Source organism: Schistocerca cancellata, chromosome 3 (assembly GCF_023864275.1).
Source record: "Schistocerca cancellata isolate TAMUIC-IGC-003103 chromosome 3, iqSchCanc2.1, whole genome shotgun sequence".
NCBI classification, from domain to species: domain Eukaryota; kingdom Metazoa; phylum Arthropoda; class Insecta; order Orthoptera; family Acrididae; genus Schistocerca; species Schistocerca cancellata.
The window spans coordinates 792,072,666-792,090,077 of record NC_064628.1 but is presented as its reverse complement, the minus strand read 5'-3'; the positions used below and the strand labels follow the sequence as shown (position 1 = coordinate 792,090,077).

The 17,412-nt window shown below is 37.7% G+C and overlaps 1 protein-coding gene across 1 annotated transcript in view; it reads right to left on the bottom strand.

Moving 5' to 3' along the window:
- Positions 1 to 17,412, bottom strand: part of LOC126176568 (dynein beta chain, ciliary) — a 790,269-nt gene that overhangs the window by 240,999 nt on the left and 531,858 nt on the right. The window contains exons 56-57 of the mRNA XM_049923728.1: positions 9,112 to 9,345; positions 8,753 to 8,879 (exon numbers count right to left, since the gene is read on the bottom strand). Coding sequence (XP_049779685.1) covers positions 8,753 to 8,879; positions 9,112 to 9,345 — 361 coding nt within the window. The remainder of the gene's footprint in view (positions 1 to 8,752; positions 8,880 to 9,111; positions 9,346 to 17,412) is intronic.

The following is a 17,412-nucleotide window of genomic DNA, read 5'->3' as shown; positions in this document are numbered from 1 at the left end:
AATATGCAAATAGAAACAGACTTTGAATTCTCCTTAATTATCTTAACAGACTATAACCTACTGATACTGAATGTATATAGAGCCCCTGATGGGAACATCCAAACCTTCAAACACTCCCTCGAAGCACTACTCACAAAAATTCATTCACTAAACAAAAATCTATTAATAAGTGGAGACTTTAATATTGACTTCCTCACACCTGTAAAAAACAAAGATGAATTGTTGAATATTACAAATTCATTCAACCTATCCCCAACTGTAAACACACCAACCAGGATCACAAAAAATTAAAAAACAGCTCTAGATCAGATTTTCATAAACACAGGCAAACTACACCACTCAATCGAAGTCATCAGCACAGGTTACAGTGACCAAGAATCGCAAATACTAACAGCGAATTTAAATTACATAGGACAATATCCCACAATAACCAAAATGCAAAGGCAATTTAATGATGATAATATAAGGCTTTTTAACTATCTATTAACGGCTGAAAACTGGGCAGAGGTCTATAAAGAAAATGATGTAAACTACATATTTAATTCCTTCCGTGAAACATTTCTCCACCACTTCAATACTGCATTTCCACTGAAATCAGGAAAATCGGAAACAAACACACAAACTCATGGGTAACAAAAGGGATAAGGATTTCCAGCCAAAAAAAGCGTGACTTAAAAAATCACATGAAACACCATGACGTTGATGATCGGTTTAGGTCATATTGTAAGACCTATTTTGCAATCTACAGAAAAGTTATTCAACAAACAAAAAATTATACAATGATAAATTTATAAAGGAATCTAACAATAAAATGAAAGGCTTGTGGACACTTGTAAAAAATGAAACAAACAGTAAGCAGCAGGTTATAAACAAAACATTAAAACTAAACCTAAATGATGAAGTCACATCAGATCCCCAAAAAATAGTAAATGGTTTTAATGACTATTTTAGCAAAATAGCAGAAAACCTGATAAAGAACAACTGCCACAGACCAAATACTCAACACCAAACACTAATAGAAACCATACCAGTACAGGCATCAATGTTTCTTCACAAAGTCTCCAATACTGAAGTACTTACAGCTATAAAAGGACTAAAGAATTGTCCAGTGGTAGTGACAACATTCCTGATTTAATTGTAAAGAAATGTGGAGAATCCATTGTAGAACCCCTAACCCACATAATAAATGCATCCTTTACAAATGGAGTTTTCCCTGACCTACTAAAGCCTTCTAAAATTACCCCACTTCACAAAAAGGGCTCTAAAAATGATGTAGCCAATTACAAGCCCATAGCACAACTCAGCTCATTCTCAAAAATATTTGAAAAATTATTTTACACCAGATTGGAAGACTTTACTAATAAACTATCCTTATTGACAAAACACCAGCATGGTTTTAGAAAGCAAAAGACAACTACCACAGCTATTTATGAGTATCTCAACAAAACCTTAAAAGCAGTGGATAATAAGGAAATCACTACTGGTATCTTTTTAGATTTATCCAAAGCCTATGATGTAATTGACCATACCATACTCCTTAAGAAGTTAGCAAATAAAGGTATAAGAGGAATTGCAAACAAATGGTTAGAATCTTACCTGTCAAACAGATTTCAAAAAGTTGAAATTAATTTTTAAAAAAAGAATACAACCACCCATCGATCTACTGTCCACTCCTCTGACACAATCCCCATTAGATATGGTGTGCCACAAGGCTCAATCCTGGAACCAATACTGTTTCTGCTATACATTGATAATATAAGCATGAAGCTTGCTACAGGACATACCACACTATTTGCCGATGACACAAGTATACTAATAACGGGTACTGATACAGAGGACCACAACCAAAAAATTAAACCGCTTATGTCGTCACTCAGCAAATGTTTCAACGAGAACAAACTGATTATAAACATACAGAAAACAACGTACATCAACTTCAGACTCTCATCCCAAAAACAAGAAATGCCTGATGTGATTCTAAATAACCAAGCTTATGTGTGTGGACTCTGTCAAGTTTCTTGGCATATGGCTTGAAAGAAACCTTAAGTGGGAGACTCACACAAATTATATCTCAAAAAAGCTCTCACCTGTGTGTTACATTTAAGGATACTCAAAAAATCAGTCACAAAATCTGTTCTCATACATGTATATTATGCTTACTTCCATTCTACATTACAGTATGGAATCGTATTTTGGGGGAACTCACCTGGAGGTAGATATATTTTCAAAATGCGAAAAAAGGCAATATGCATAATATGTAATCTAAGCCATAACGAATCATGCAGACAACATTTCAAAACAAATGGCATTATGACACTGCCCTCTGCTTACATTTATAATACCGTCTCATTTGTCAAGTCATACCTGTTAAACAATGACTGCACAATAAAATTCAATGGATATATTCGTAACTATGCAACAAGGCAGCAATCTGACCTACATATGATTCAGTCCAGAACTACCTGCTACCATTTGGGATACAAATGTATAATAATTTACCCAATGAAATCAAAGCAACAAAGAACCCAAGAGCCTTCACACATAAGTTAAAAAATATCTCTTGGACCATTGCTTTTATGCAGTTGATCATTTTTTTGAAAGGGGTTAAAAATGTAAACAATATGATAAATGTTCAATTAGGTCTGAATATTATATACTGTGCATGTCTATGAAATATACTGGATTATTGTATACTGTGCATGTCTATGAAATACACTGGACTACTTTACTATTACATTTGTATTGGCTGTTTGTATTTTACCATACAACATTTGTATTTACTGTTTTGTTAAAGATAGCTAACTTCCTCATTGCAAAATAATGTCAAATCCATGTATTAAATATTACTTGCAAATATGTTCCCTTGACCTGTCCAATATCGTATGTACAACCTTACAATTCTATGATTTGTATTAACTGTTTTGTTTAAAATAGATAATTTCCTTGCTATAAAATAATGTAAAAATCAATTTGTAAAAATTACTTGTAAATAGCTCTCTTGACCTATCATATGTCAGCTCTACAATACTATGATTGCCTGGATCAATAAAAATACAATACAATACAATCATTATCAGAAACAGGAAGGGGCCCAGTACAGATCCCTGAGGCATACCTACTTTAACATTTTCTATGTTTGACATTTCCTTACCAATACAAACTACCTGTTTATGGTTGTTGAGATAAGCTTTTAATAGTCTGAGACTGTTTCCTTTGATGCCGTAGAATTCTAGTTTCTCTAGTAGTGGCGTGTGCTCAACACAGTCAAAGGCCTTGCTAAGGTCACAGAATGAGACTTGAGCAAAGCCTTTGTTCTCAAAAACTTTGAGGATGTAACTGACTACCGCATTGATTGCATCAATGGTTGACAGATTCTTCCTAAACCCATATTGTGTAGCATTGATTATTTCTAGATTCTCAAAGTGAGATGATACTTGTTGGTACATGATGCATTCTATTACCGTGGAGAAAGTGGGTACTACTGAAATAGGCCTGTAACTAGATGGAGAGTCTTTATCTCTACTGGGATGATCCTAGACAGTTTTAATTCATTAGGAAAATATCCCTCAAGTAAGCACTTGTTTATGCAATGTGTTAAAGGGTACAGAATGGAATTACATATAATCACAATATCATGGTCAAGCACCATGGAGTACAAAGATATTACAAACATTGAACATACTTGAAGACATCAAAGATTACAAGGTCAAAATGTAAAACACATTTACATAAAAAATTATGCTGCATCTTAAGTAAAAGATTAAAATAGAAGTCAGGGCTAATTTTATTTTATTTTTGCAGGAGAGTTTGGTTTGCACAATATAAGTGATGACTAAGAACAAATGGATTGGGTGTAAGAAATGAAAGAGGAAGCCGTCTGGTAGAATATTGCACAGAGCATAATTTAATCATAGCTAACACTTCATTCAAGAATCATAAAAGAAGGCTGTATACATGGAAGAACCCTGGAGATACTAGAAGGTATCAGATAGATTATATAATGGTAAGACAGAGATTTAGGAACCAGGTTTTAAATTGTAAGACATTTCCAGGGGCAGATGTGGACTCTTACCACAATCTACTGGTTATCCACTGTAGATTAAAACTGAAAAAACTGCAAAAAGGTGGGAATTTAAGGAGATGGGACCTGAATAAACTGACTAAATCAGAGGTTGTACAGAGTTTCAGGGAGAGCATAAGAGAGCAATTGACAGGACTGTGGGAAAGAAATACGGTAGAAGAAGAATCGGTAGCTTTTGAGAGATGAAGTAGTGAAGGCAGCAAAGGATCAAGTAGGTAAAAAGACGAGGGCTAGTAGAAATCCTTGGGTAACAGAAGAAATATTAAATTTAATTGATGAAAGGAGAAAACATAAAAATGCAGTAAATGAAGCAAGCAAAAAGGAATACAAACGTCTCAAAAATGAGAGCGACAGGAAGTGCAAAATGGCTAAGCAGGGATGGCTAGACGACAAATGTAAGGATGTAGAGGCTTATCTCGCTAGGGGTAAGATAGGTACTGCCTACAGGAAAATTAAAGAGACCTTTGGAGAAAAGAGAGCCACTTGTATGAATATCAAGAACTCAGATGGAAATCCAGTTCTAAGCAAAGAAGGGAAAGCAGAAAGGTGGAAGGAGTATATAGAGGGTCTATACAAGGGCGATGTACTTGAGGACAATATTATGGAAATGGAAGAGGATGTAGATGAAGATGAAATGGGAGATATGATACTGCGTGAAGAGTTTGACAGAGCACTGAAAGACCTGAGTCGAAACAAGGCGCCAGGAGTAGACAACATTCCATTAGAACTACTGACAGTCTTGGGAGAGCCAGTCCTGACAAAACTCTACCATCTGGTGAGCAAGATGTATGAGACAGGCGAAATACCCTCAGACGTCAAGAACAATATAATAATTCCAATCCCAAAGAAAGCAGGTGTTGACAGATGTGAAAATTACCGAACTATCAGTTTAATACGTAACAGATGCAAAATACTAACACGAATTCTTTACAGACGAATGGAAAAACTGGTAGAAGCCCTGCAAATATTTCAGTTTTCTCCAATAAGTTCACAATAACACTCTTATATTCTCCGTGTAATAACTGCATTTGATCAGAGATATTCCCCAAGGTGTGATGGCATAGTTTCAAGTGCATACCTAATGCAGATGAATTGCTCAGATATGTGTGCCCTTTAAACCTTGTTCATAATTTATTTTCTACCTATTAGGCCAATATAAATCTTAACTGTAAGCAATTCATACTGTAAATACTAGATTGATAATAAATAGATCCTTGTTCAGTATGATGTTACATTTTCATTTCTAACCCCCTCTCAGTCTGAAATGCCAAAGTAATATTGCTTCTTTTAAAAATTTGTTTTATCTTATCTGAGACATTGCCAAAATACAGTAAAACAGCATACTTAGATTCTGGTTTCGCAATAACTACTTCTATAGTAATTTCATATTTCTCAATTTTGTCTTTGGGCTTTAATTTTTTGCTCTATAGTTTATCTACAAACTGCGGATCATACCTGTTCTTCAAAGCTATGTACTTTAAAGTGTTAAGTTCTTCCACTACACGTTGTTGTGACAAAGGTAGTCTGGTAACTCTATCTGTCATACTGTAGAGAAAAGCATGCTTGTAAGATACTGGATGACATGTGTTACTATTGATAATGACATCCGTAGTTATTTCTTTCCTGAACATGTTGAATGGTTGTGTACCATTACATTTTGCAGTTATCAAATTTAAGAAAATGATCCCATTATCTGGTTCTGTTTAGGTGGTAAACGTCAATGAAGGATGCATGTTGCTGAAGATCTGATGTAAATTATGTACATCACTGGTATCACCATGAAATAAAATGGAATCAAACAATGGAAAATCCAGGTTGGAATGTAACAATACGAGAGAAGGAAAGTTGCTACTCGATCATAGCTTTCGGCCATTAAGGGCTTTGTCAGCAGTAGACACACACACACACACACACACACACACACACACACACACACACACACACACACGCAAGCGCAACTTGCACACACGTCTGCAGTCTCAGAGAGCTGAAACTACACTGTGAGCAGCAGCACCAGTGCATGATGGGAGTGGCAACTGGGTGGGGGTAAGGAGGAGGCTGGGGTGGGGAGGGGGAGGGATTGTATGGTGGGAGTGGCGGACAGTGAAGTGTTGCAATTTAGATGGAGGGCAGGAGAGAAGGTGCAGAGGGAGGAGGGGGTAAGTAGCGGAAAGGAGAGAAATAAAAATAAAAATAAATTAAAAGACTGGGTGTGGCAGCGAAATGACGGCTGTGTAGTACTGGAATGGGAACAGGGAGGGGGCTGAATGGGTGAGGACATTGACTAACAAAGGTTGAGGCCAGGAGGGTTACAGGAACATAGGATGTATTGTAGGGAAAGTTCCCACCTGAGCAATTCTGAAAAGCTGGTGTTGGTGGGAAGGATCTATATGGCACAGGCTGTGAAGCAGTGATTGAGATGAGGGGTATCATGTTTGACAGCATATTCAGCAACAGGGTGGTCCACTTGTTTTTTGGCCACAGTTTGTCGGTGGCCATTCATGCAGACAGACAGCTTTTTGGTTGTCATGCCTACATAGAATGCAGCACAGTGGTTTCAGCTTAGCTTGTAAATCACATGACTGGTTTCACAGGTGTCCCTGCCTTTGATAGGATAGGTGAAGTTAGGGGACAGGTCTTGCATCTAGGTCTATTACAGGGGTATGAGCCATGAGGTAAGGGATTGGGAGCTGGGGTTGTGTAAGGATGGACAATTACATTGTGTAGGTTCAGTGGACGGCAGAATACCATGGTAGGAGGGGTGGGAAGGATAGTGGGTAGGACATTTCTCTTTTCAGGGCATGACGAGAGGTAATCGAAACCCTGGCGGAGAATGTAATTCAGTTGCTCCAGTCCTGGATGGTACTGAGTTATGAGGGGAATGCTCCTCTGTGGCTGGACTGTGGGACTTTGAGAGGTGGTGAGAGACTGGAAAGATAAGGCATGTGTGTGTGAATCTTTTTATTGTGCCTATCACGACTCAGCATCTCCGCTATATGGTGAGTAGCAACTTTCCTTCACATGTGATAAAATGATCATATAATCTATGTACCTTCTGTAGCATACAATTTTTTAACAATGTCAGAATTATTATTCAATATATTCAATATTTTATGTGCTGTATCATCTAGGAAGATATCAGCCTGGATGCCTGCAAGGCAGCAACCCACTGCCAGCCCCTTGAGTTGTTTGAAAAATTCACCACTGAATGAGAAATAGTAATGGGCTAACACTAGTCAATAATTCAGCTACTTTTCTAATTTGTGGGACGCTAAGTTAACCATATTATGGAACATTCTTCCTACTTAAAAGACTGGGTGTGGCGGTGAAATGACGGCTGTGTAGTACTGGAATGGGAACAGGGAGGGGGCTGAATGGGTGAGGACATTGACAGGTACTTCGGTCATTTTTCTTACTTAACCTTTTTATCCTTGTATACCATTCACTTTCATTTACATTTTTATAGGCATTCATATGTGAGACTAGTAAGATACATAAGTTGTACCCTTTGTATTACTCATGATTGCTGACATTATCTGTGTTAGCATATTTTCCTATTTTCTAATCTGAAGATTACGACTTGTGATTTTTACTTATCTTATGCTGTGTTAGCATATTTTCCTATTTTCTAATCTGAAGATTATGACTTGTGATTTTTACTTATCTTATGCTTGTGATACTTAGGATTTGTGGTTTTTACTTATCTTATGCTTGTGATGACAAGTTTATGTGTTATTGGTGTAATGTTACAACAGTGTCATGCACTTTTTATATCATTGTTAAAGCAAAACATATGTTGGTGAGTTCCAAAACTCATTTTATTACTTAATATTTTATCCTTGTACACCATTCACTTTCATTTACATTGTTATTGATCTTCATATGTGAGGCTAGTAAGACTGGAAAGCTGTACACTTTATGTAACTCGTCTTACTATAGATGTGTTGGTGGAAACTGAATTATATGTAAGGATGATTGTACACCCAGAAATGATACTTTATATACATTTTGATTTTAATGAAATAAGGATTACCGCAATAACTTAGTTGTCACTTTGAAAATACAGCATGCCAGATTTAAATGTTATTATCATGCTCCAACAAAATCTTGTCTTCTGCCATTCCTAAAGTTTTCTTGTCTTCTGTCTAGAAATGACACATAGTGCTAGATCTATAACATAGATGTGGTTATATCTTTCTCCCCCCCCCCCCCCCTCTCTCTATTTCAGCAAAGTGCAGTGCACTATCGTCAAAACAAAAGTACAAGAAAAAAAAATGCCAAAAACTGAATTTGTTATTGCAGAAATAAAAGTTGAAAAGGGTTGTTTGATCTCTTTTATTGTTCTGGTGCTATTATGAGAAGCTTGAACCAGAGCATAGCAACTGATTAGGGAGCCAGGATCACTCACATGGCGAAAATGTTCCAAGAGTATCAACTGTTTTCCAGCCACATTGGCTTTAGCACTGTTGGTGTACATTCTTTTTTTTAGAATATGGACATTCATGACGCAGTACTACAATCTGATTTTCAGGATGGAATCTAAGGTTCTGCTGTTATGTCTTTTGACCTGCTGGCATCCATGATTTGAATGCATATAACGTACGTTCCAACAACATTTTTTTAAAGTCTATATCTATAAATCATTCTATAAGAGTTAATTTTTTTACTCACCAACTGCTTTTTCTGTTGACACTTTTTCAGTCTCTACTCTTACAACTTCAATCAGTGCATCTGCTGCTTCATTCTTTTGTTTCAGCTCTATTTCCTGAACAGCTAACTTGGCTTTCAGATCATCAACCTAGGATATTACAATTAGTAATAAATTATTATTTTTTAAATCCACGCTGTATGATACCAATAAAACGACTAATCAAAGGGAACATTATCAAAGAACATAACAAATGTTAGCAATAATAAGGAGTTGGTTCTTAAATTAAGTTCACAAATATTACATAAAACTTCAAATTTTATGCAAAGGTTGTCTTTTTACATATCCTGTTATTTTTTGTATGCACAGATTGTATACTTGCCTGCTCAGCAGTGCTCTTCAGTTTTTCCAGTCCATTCTCAAGACGTTCTACCTTTCCATGAAGTTCAGCACTTTTTTGACAGAGGAGTTTGCCATAAAGGCTAATTTGTTCTAAGAATGACTTAGGCGTTGTATAGTTATATCGCCGCTCATTCTGCAGGTACACCCGAGACATAGAGTTCACAGATGTGTGCACATAAGCCATGAACCTGGCTGCAGACTCTAGGAATTCTTGCTGAAAATGTATAAATCAAGAGAAATGTAACAAATGGATGTGTTAAAGGTGATAAACTAATCTAACATATTCACAAATTAATTGTGTGTTTTTGTGGTTGACTTGTTGTATCAAGACTAAAAATTCAGAGATTTAAAGTTCAATCTGCGGTTGGTCTTCCAACTTTTTCTGTCAGTTATCAGTTCTTTCATTCTGACAATACTCAGTAAATACAAATATGCCAAATTGCAGCATAGTCTGAATCACACATTAAATAGAAGGCTCCATACAACTGGATGGTAAATCAGTTGATAAACTAGAAGAAGGCAATATGTTACCACCTCCAATTGGACAGTGCCTAGTAAAAAACTGTGGTGCTGAGGTAGTTTTACTTACATACTAACTGATTTAAAGAGTGTAAGTATAAGGTGATTCCCTGGTTATTTTACAAACTTTAAGGGGTTATGGAGAAGGGTAAATCCATCAATTTGAGTTCAAGACCCTGGTCTGGAAATGACTGAGTCAAAAGTTATAAGGAAAATCATTCTGATACCTCTGAAAGTGAAATACATGTATCACTACCGATTATTGCTAAGATTTTAGGGTAGGCAACTTTCAGAGTTGGTAGTGTGGACCAAAACAAGAAAAAAAAGTCTCATAAACAAGGGCTCTAAAATGAATACCTTAAGAGCTATGAACACTTGTTCACCTTTGATACTGTGAAACACATCTGTTCTACTTCAGGTTCTTCAGTTTTCATACTTTTGGAGAAGGTAACATGGACCAAAACAAGAAAAAAGTGTCCATTAAATATGGGCTCTAAAATGCATATCTTAAGAGTTCTACTTGTTCAGTAGAAGAGATGTGTTTCACACTAGTAAAGATGAACAGGTGCTCATGGCCCTTAAGGTTTGCATTTTTGAGCCCATATTTACTGGACTTTTTTCCTTATATTGGTTCATAGTACTTCCTCCAGAAACATGGAAACCAAAGAGCTTGCAGTAGAGGAGACGTGTTTAACAGTATTGAAGATGAACAAGTGCCCATAGCTCTTAAGGCCTGCATTTTTATTAGACTTATTTTTCTTGTATTGGCAAATAGTACCACCTCTGAAAGTTGCCTATCCTACAATATTAGCAACAACAGTACCAGCACACATATTACACTGTCAGAGGTATCAGAATGATTTTCACCTATAAATTTCAACTCCGTCATTTCCAGACCACTGGATCATACCTCAAATTGATACATTTACCATTCACTATCATCCCTGAAAGTTGGTAACAGTATCACAAGTTTGCAACAGATAAATGACAATGAGTATCATATAAAATTTGTCAACAGTTCCCGGCTATATTGTGTGAAAAAATATGCACACTTACCCCTTGATCACTCACACTCAGGACACCACTTTTCAAACTAGTCTGAATGCTGTTACACTGACAGTATGCTGAACTATCTATACATGTGAAAATATGAACCAATATTTCTTTAACAGAAGTATATGAATGTTTACACTAATATTCAACAGAATTAGACATCCCATTCAACTAGTGTGTACCACTCCTTTCCACCAAGATGTCAGTGGTAACAAAGCCATATGGCATGATCTTCAGAACACCACTGTGACTTAATGACATTCAGCCACTATCCACAAGACATGAATATTTGTTGGAGCTGTGTATATGGCATGCTCATTTTGCTCAATGGTAGCCTAGATGAGACCCAGTGAGACTGAATATGGAGTGTTTTTCAAAATTTTCTACAGGATTTGCATATGACAAAGTGATGCACTGTCTTGCAACAGATTCAAATCTTATGCAATGTGCTGTAGGCCAACAAACATATGCACATAACTGGACAGTACTTTCCTGCATCACTTGCTAGTGAGAGACCCTGGCTGCTGTATCAGGGGCCTATTTAGTCTCGTGTCAGCAGGTCCCACAAGGTAAGGGGCCTATTTCGTCTCGTGTAAGCAGGCCCCACATGGTAGCACCTCTACCACATGCATTAATGATGCCCTGTTGATGAGCGACATGCATCACGTGATGTGGATTTTGGTACACTGCCAGCCTACATTAGTGAGCACCAATGTGTACTGGTGACTTTTTTTCCAAACATCAGAGCATCCAGTAGCCATCATCCTATGCCAGTAATTATCTGTGTAGCCCAATAACAATAAGCTGGCCTTGGATGATACCACTTATCATCAACTATTTCAGCCCAGTAATGAAATGGTGAGTGATTTGCTGCACTGTGGGTTGTGTTTCTTCTGTTACAATCTGCAATAGTCAAACACATCCTCCTGTAGCAGCCGACACTGATGGTGGCAGTTTTACTTGAACTGAGGTACTCACAAAATACCCCTTGACAAGGCATGCTGCAAAAAACTCAGTGTTGCGTGTCCTTGGAGATGGAGTATGCCATTCATAGTACACCCAGTATCTGCCCATAATCAGATCCAGTGATATAACATGTCCCGCTAATCCTTCACTTGACTGTAAACCTGATGGGCAGTACAAGCTCTAATGACATCACAATCATCTGACTTGTGAAACTATTCCATTCTCTATGGCACCACTTCTCCAATACAGCAACAACCAAGCAAGGTGGTGCAGTGGTTAGCATACTGGATTCGTATTTGGGAGGATAACAATTCAAATCTGCATCCTGCCATTCAGGTTAGGATTTACTGTGATTTTCAAAAATTGATCCAGGCAAACACCATCTTTCAAAGGGCAAGGCTGATTTCCTCCTGCATCCATTGACACATTTCAAGCTTGTTTTGAATTTCTAATGACATCAATGTTGATGGGATATTAAATCCCTCTCTTCCTTCTTCTTTTTCCCAACACAACAGCTATATATATCAGTTCCTTATAAGTGTATAGCATCTGGGTGACGTTTTTACTCAGCTTAAGTTCTATTGGTATTCTCCACAGTGTTGTACTGTGAGAGAAGCCTATGTTGCTACCGTATTTATTTAGGGACAAGAAATCTGTCAAATCAGCTATTTGGATCCTTAAAAAGTCCTGTTTTTATTAGGGTCATTTTTAAAGTAAGAACCTATTTATAATGGAGTAGGAGAAACTTTATTTATGAAAATAAATTGTATCACAAACTACAATATTCACATTTTTTCACTTTTCAAAATAGTCACCATGAACAATTAAACATTTGTCAAGTCGTGGGGCCAGCTTTTGGGTCCCAGCATCAAAAACTCTGCCACCTGACTGTTAAATAAGTTAGTAACAGTCTCTTTCAACATGTTGTCATTTTCCAAGCACTTTCCACCAAGAAATTCCTTCAGTTTTGGAAACAGATGAAAGTCTGATGGTGCTAAGTCAGGGCTGTATGGTGGATGATCCAGCAATTCCCAATAAAACTTGTCGAGTTGCATCTTTGTTCTTGCCACAGAGTGAGGTCGAGCAATTTTGTGAAGCAGAATGCCACCGCTAGGGAAGCATTCTCTGCTGGAAATTTTGAATAGCACACCTAAGCTTTGATACTGTTTCACAGTATCTGTCAGCATTTATTGTCATTCCTGTTGGTAAAAAGTCTAACAGAAGAAAGCCTTTCCAGGCCCAAAACACCGTGGCCACGATTTCTCATAGTGAAAGTTCTTGTTTGAATTTTTGTGGTTTCGTCAGGGAGTTTCAATGATGCCTCTCACTGGATTATGTTTATTCTCTGAAGTGTAGTGCACAATACACGTTTCAGCACCAATCACAATGTGACTCGAGAACTTGTCACTATCCTTACGATAGTGCTCCAAAATGGACAAAGAATGTGCCATTCACTTTGTTTTGTGTTCTTCTGTCAAAACAGCAGCCATCTTGCACATATTTTTTTGTAGTTAAGTTTGTCAATAACAATGTGAAAAACTATTTATCTTGAAACTTGTGGAAATTTCTGATGCAGCTCATCAATAGTGAAGCACCTGTTTTGGCGAATTGTCTCATCAACTTTTTGCATCAAGTATTCGTTCGTGACAGTAGGCCACCCAGTTCATTCTTCATCATGAACATTTGTCCAACCTTCATTAAATAACCTACACCATTTATGCACATTCTCATTATTCATTAGTCCTGCATCATAAACATCAACAAGCTGCCCACGAATTTCAGCAGGACAAACTTGTTTTGCATATAAAAACCAAATAAGCATGTGCACTTCACAATTGGCTGCATTACTGACTCATATGGTGACAACCAAAGCAGTACAGCCAAACAACCAACACCTGCAGAAACATGAAACATAATGTTGACATAGTGAGAGACTGGCCAAGAGTCGCTGACCACAAATGGACGTCACATGACAGGATGCGCGTACATGGTACCCTATCAGTTCTTACTTTAAAAATGACCCTTCTAACCAGTTGTTGGCAGTGACTGAAACTGAATGTCTCAGCTGTAGTGAATGTAATTCAGAAATTTCACAAAGTGACACAAATCATGAGGAATCTACACATTCTAGTTATATGTATATCATTCCAAGACTAAAAGCTGCAGGTAGGACATCGAAGAACATTCTGTCTATGAGAAAATTACCGCTGCGAGTGTTACTGAAAATACTGTAAACTTCACAACTATGTATGAGGTTTATTCAAAAAATCCCGGAACATTTGTAATTTTGCGCCAATGGTGTGTTGGAACAAAATGGGTTTAGCATCCCCACATTTGCCTGTGTTTAATCTGTAACTGCTGGAAGTTGCATTGTTGTATGTATGTTAATTATTGTTCAGGGCTGTATTGAATAAACAATTGTGTCACACAGTTTGTGAATTTCAAGATGACAGAGTTAGAGGAACAAAGTGTCTGCATTAAATTTTGCATCAAACTTGAGAAAACCTTTCTGGAGACACACCAAATGATTCAGGAAGCCTATGCGGTTGAGTGCTTCAGCTGTACTCAGTGCTATGAATGGTTCACATGGTTTAAAAATGGCTGGATGGAGCTAAAGGTGACCCTTGTTCAGGACACACTTCAACGTTTACCAATTATGCTTGCGTCAGGAATGTCAACAAAATTTGTCCATGACAATTAAAGTCTGACCAACTGAGAGATTCCAGAAGAATGAAACATTTCAGTTGGATCATCTCATGAAATTGTGACATAGCATCTTGGGATCCACTGTGTTGCTGCTAAGTTTGTCCCATGGCTCATGAGTCAAGCCCAGAAATACCTTTGCCTCACAATCTGTGAAGAGCTTTTGGATCGCACAAATGAGAATGAAATGTTCCTTAGGAGAATCATAACTGGTGGTGAGACGTGGATCTATGGTTATGATGTTGACACCAAAGTTCAATCTTCACAATGGGCTGAAAAAACTTCTGAATACCAGGAAAAGCTTGTCACGTGAGATCAAATGTCTTTGACTTTGAAGGATTAGTTCATTGTAAATTCATGACAGAGGTAGATACTGGTTTTGACATCTGTATTCAACATACTGTATCTCATCAAGCTTTGCTTCAGACTTAACTATCACCATTGTGTTTTCGGAATGTGTATCTACTTGCTTACATTTTTGGCTTCAGTTTGGGAGATTAAGAGGCACTAAACTAGAACTATTTTTGGCTTCAGTTTGGAAGGCTATGAGGTACTAGACTAGAACTATCTCTGTGAAGCACAGAAAGGGCCATGGTTGTTTAGTTTGAGGAGAAAGTATGTAACAGTGACTTCTTTCTTTAAACAATGGAAAGTCCACGATGAAGTAACAACAATATGAAAAGGAGAGATTGCTACTCACCACACTGAGTCACAGACAGAGACAATGAAAAAAAAAATAGACATTGAAAATTTAAGCTTTTGGACAAAAACATCCTTCTTTTAAAATGGATACATCCACACTGCACCAAGAGACGGTGGCTATTTGTATGTGAGTTGTGCTTGTGTGTGTATTTGTTTACCGTTTTGGAAGAAGAATCTTTTTGTCCGAAAGAGTAAATGTTCAGCAGCCTTTTTCATAGTACCTGTCTGCAAATTAATGCCTCATTAATGTGATGAGCAGCAACCTATCCTTTTCCTACTGTTGATGTCTTCCTTTGATTGTCATGGAGTGGTTTATCATTATGAGGCTGCCATGTCCTACACCTTCCTCCAAAAAATTCACCATTATGATTTATATCCTAACATTGTCAACAGAATCACCTAGTATTTGGTAAAATGAAAACGGCATGTGTGCTGTAACTTCCGTACCACATACATTTCTCTCAAAGTATTTCATGTGTCTTTTCTTGTTTGTAGTGAGTGGCAAACCTTTTTGAACTATCAAAGGCCATTACAATGAAGATGCAGGAAATTCTGATGTCACTGTCAGAAGACTGAACCTCTGTCAGGTTCTATGATTGGCAGACATGGTAAGTGCACTGCGCACGAGTGACAGGGAACTACCTGAACAATCCCTCATTAGACTGAATTCTGGCTGCATTATTCTGTGAGTGAAAAATGTTTGTTTTTAATCGTGGTGAATTATCAATTGTGTACCAATAGGGATACTATAATGGTTTAAGCATGATATCAATTAATGCAATAAGTAACCTGGTCAGTCGTTGAACACTATATCACGTGTTGCTGGGTGTCAGACTCTTCACTTGAAGTTTCCACGTGCTGTTACACCAAATGACACTTGTAATTTGAATACTAAAATTCAAAGCACAAACTGTGATACATTTAACTAGACAATATCATAACAGTCAATTTACAAATGTAAAAATATAATGTTCAGCAAAGACAACAAAGTTTGTTAACAAGCCATAATTACAGCCATGGTTAAAATATGCAAATATCTAAAAGAAAAAAAGTTGAAATTAGTAGCACTTAACCTAGTTTGATAATGACTGCAATGTGTGTAAGAGACTATAAAGATATTTCAGGTATTAACGAAATGTATATTTATAAATCACATAACTTATAAAATTTGCCCATTACAAAAAGTTTAAGAATTTATAGCCTTTCAGGCGCTTAGGAGATGGAGCACCAGGGCTGCACTTCAAATTTTGTCAAACAAGTTGGATTGAGTTTTTATCTAAATATAAAATAATTAAATTGTGTCATAATTACACTCCTGGCCATTAAAATTGCTACACCAAGAAGAAATGCAGATGATAAACGGGTATTCACTGGACAAATATATTATACTAGAACTGACATGTGATTATATTTTCACGCAATTTGGGTACATAGATCCTGAGACATCAGTACCCAGAACAACCACCTCTGGCCGTAACAACGGCCTTGATATGCCTGGGCATTGAGTCAAACATAGCTGCCCATGCAGCTTCAACACGATACCACAGTTCATCAAGAGTAGTGATTGGTGTACTGTGACTAGCCAGTTGCTCGGCCACCATTGACCAGATGTTTTCAATTGGTGAGAGATCTGGAGAATGTGCTGGCCAGGGCAGCAGTCAAACATTTTCTCAACCCAGAAAGGCCCATACAGGACCTACAACATGCGGTCATGCATTATCCTGCTGAAACGTAGGGTTTCGCAGGGATCGAATGAAGGGTAGAGACATGGGTCGAAACACATCTGAAATGTGTCCCGTCCACTGTTCAAAGTGCCGTCAATGCGAAAGAGAGGTGACCGAGATGTGTAACCAATGGCACCCCATTCCATCACGCCAGGTGATACGCCAGTATGGCGATGATGAATACATGCTTCCAATGTGCGCTCACTGCGATGTCATCAAACATGGATGTGACTATCATGATGCTGTAAACAGAACCTGGATTCATCCAAAAAAATGACGTTTTGCCATTCGTGCACCGAGGTTTGTCGTTGAGTACACCATCGCAGGTGCTCCTGTCTGTGATGCAGCATCAAGGGTAACCCCAGCCATGGTCTTCGAGCTGATAGTCCATGCTGCTGTAAACATTGTTCAAATGTTCATGCAGGTGGTTGTTGTCTTGAAAAAGTCCCCACCTATTGACTCAGGGATCGAGATGTGGCTGCACGATCCGTTACAGTCATGCGGATAAGATGCCTGTCATCTCAACTGCTAGTGATACGAGGCCGTTGAGATCCAGCATGGCATTCCGTATTACCCTCCTGAACCCACCAATTCAATATTCTGCTAACAGTCAT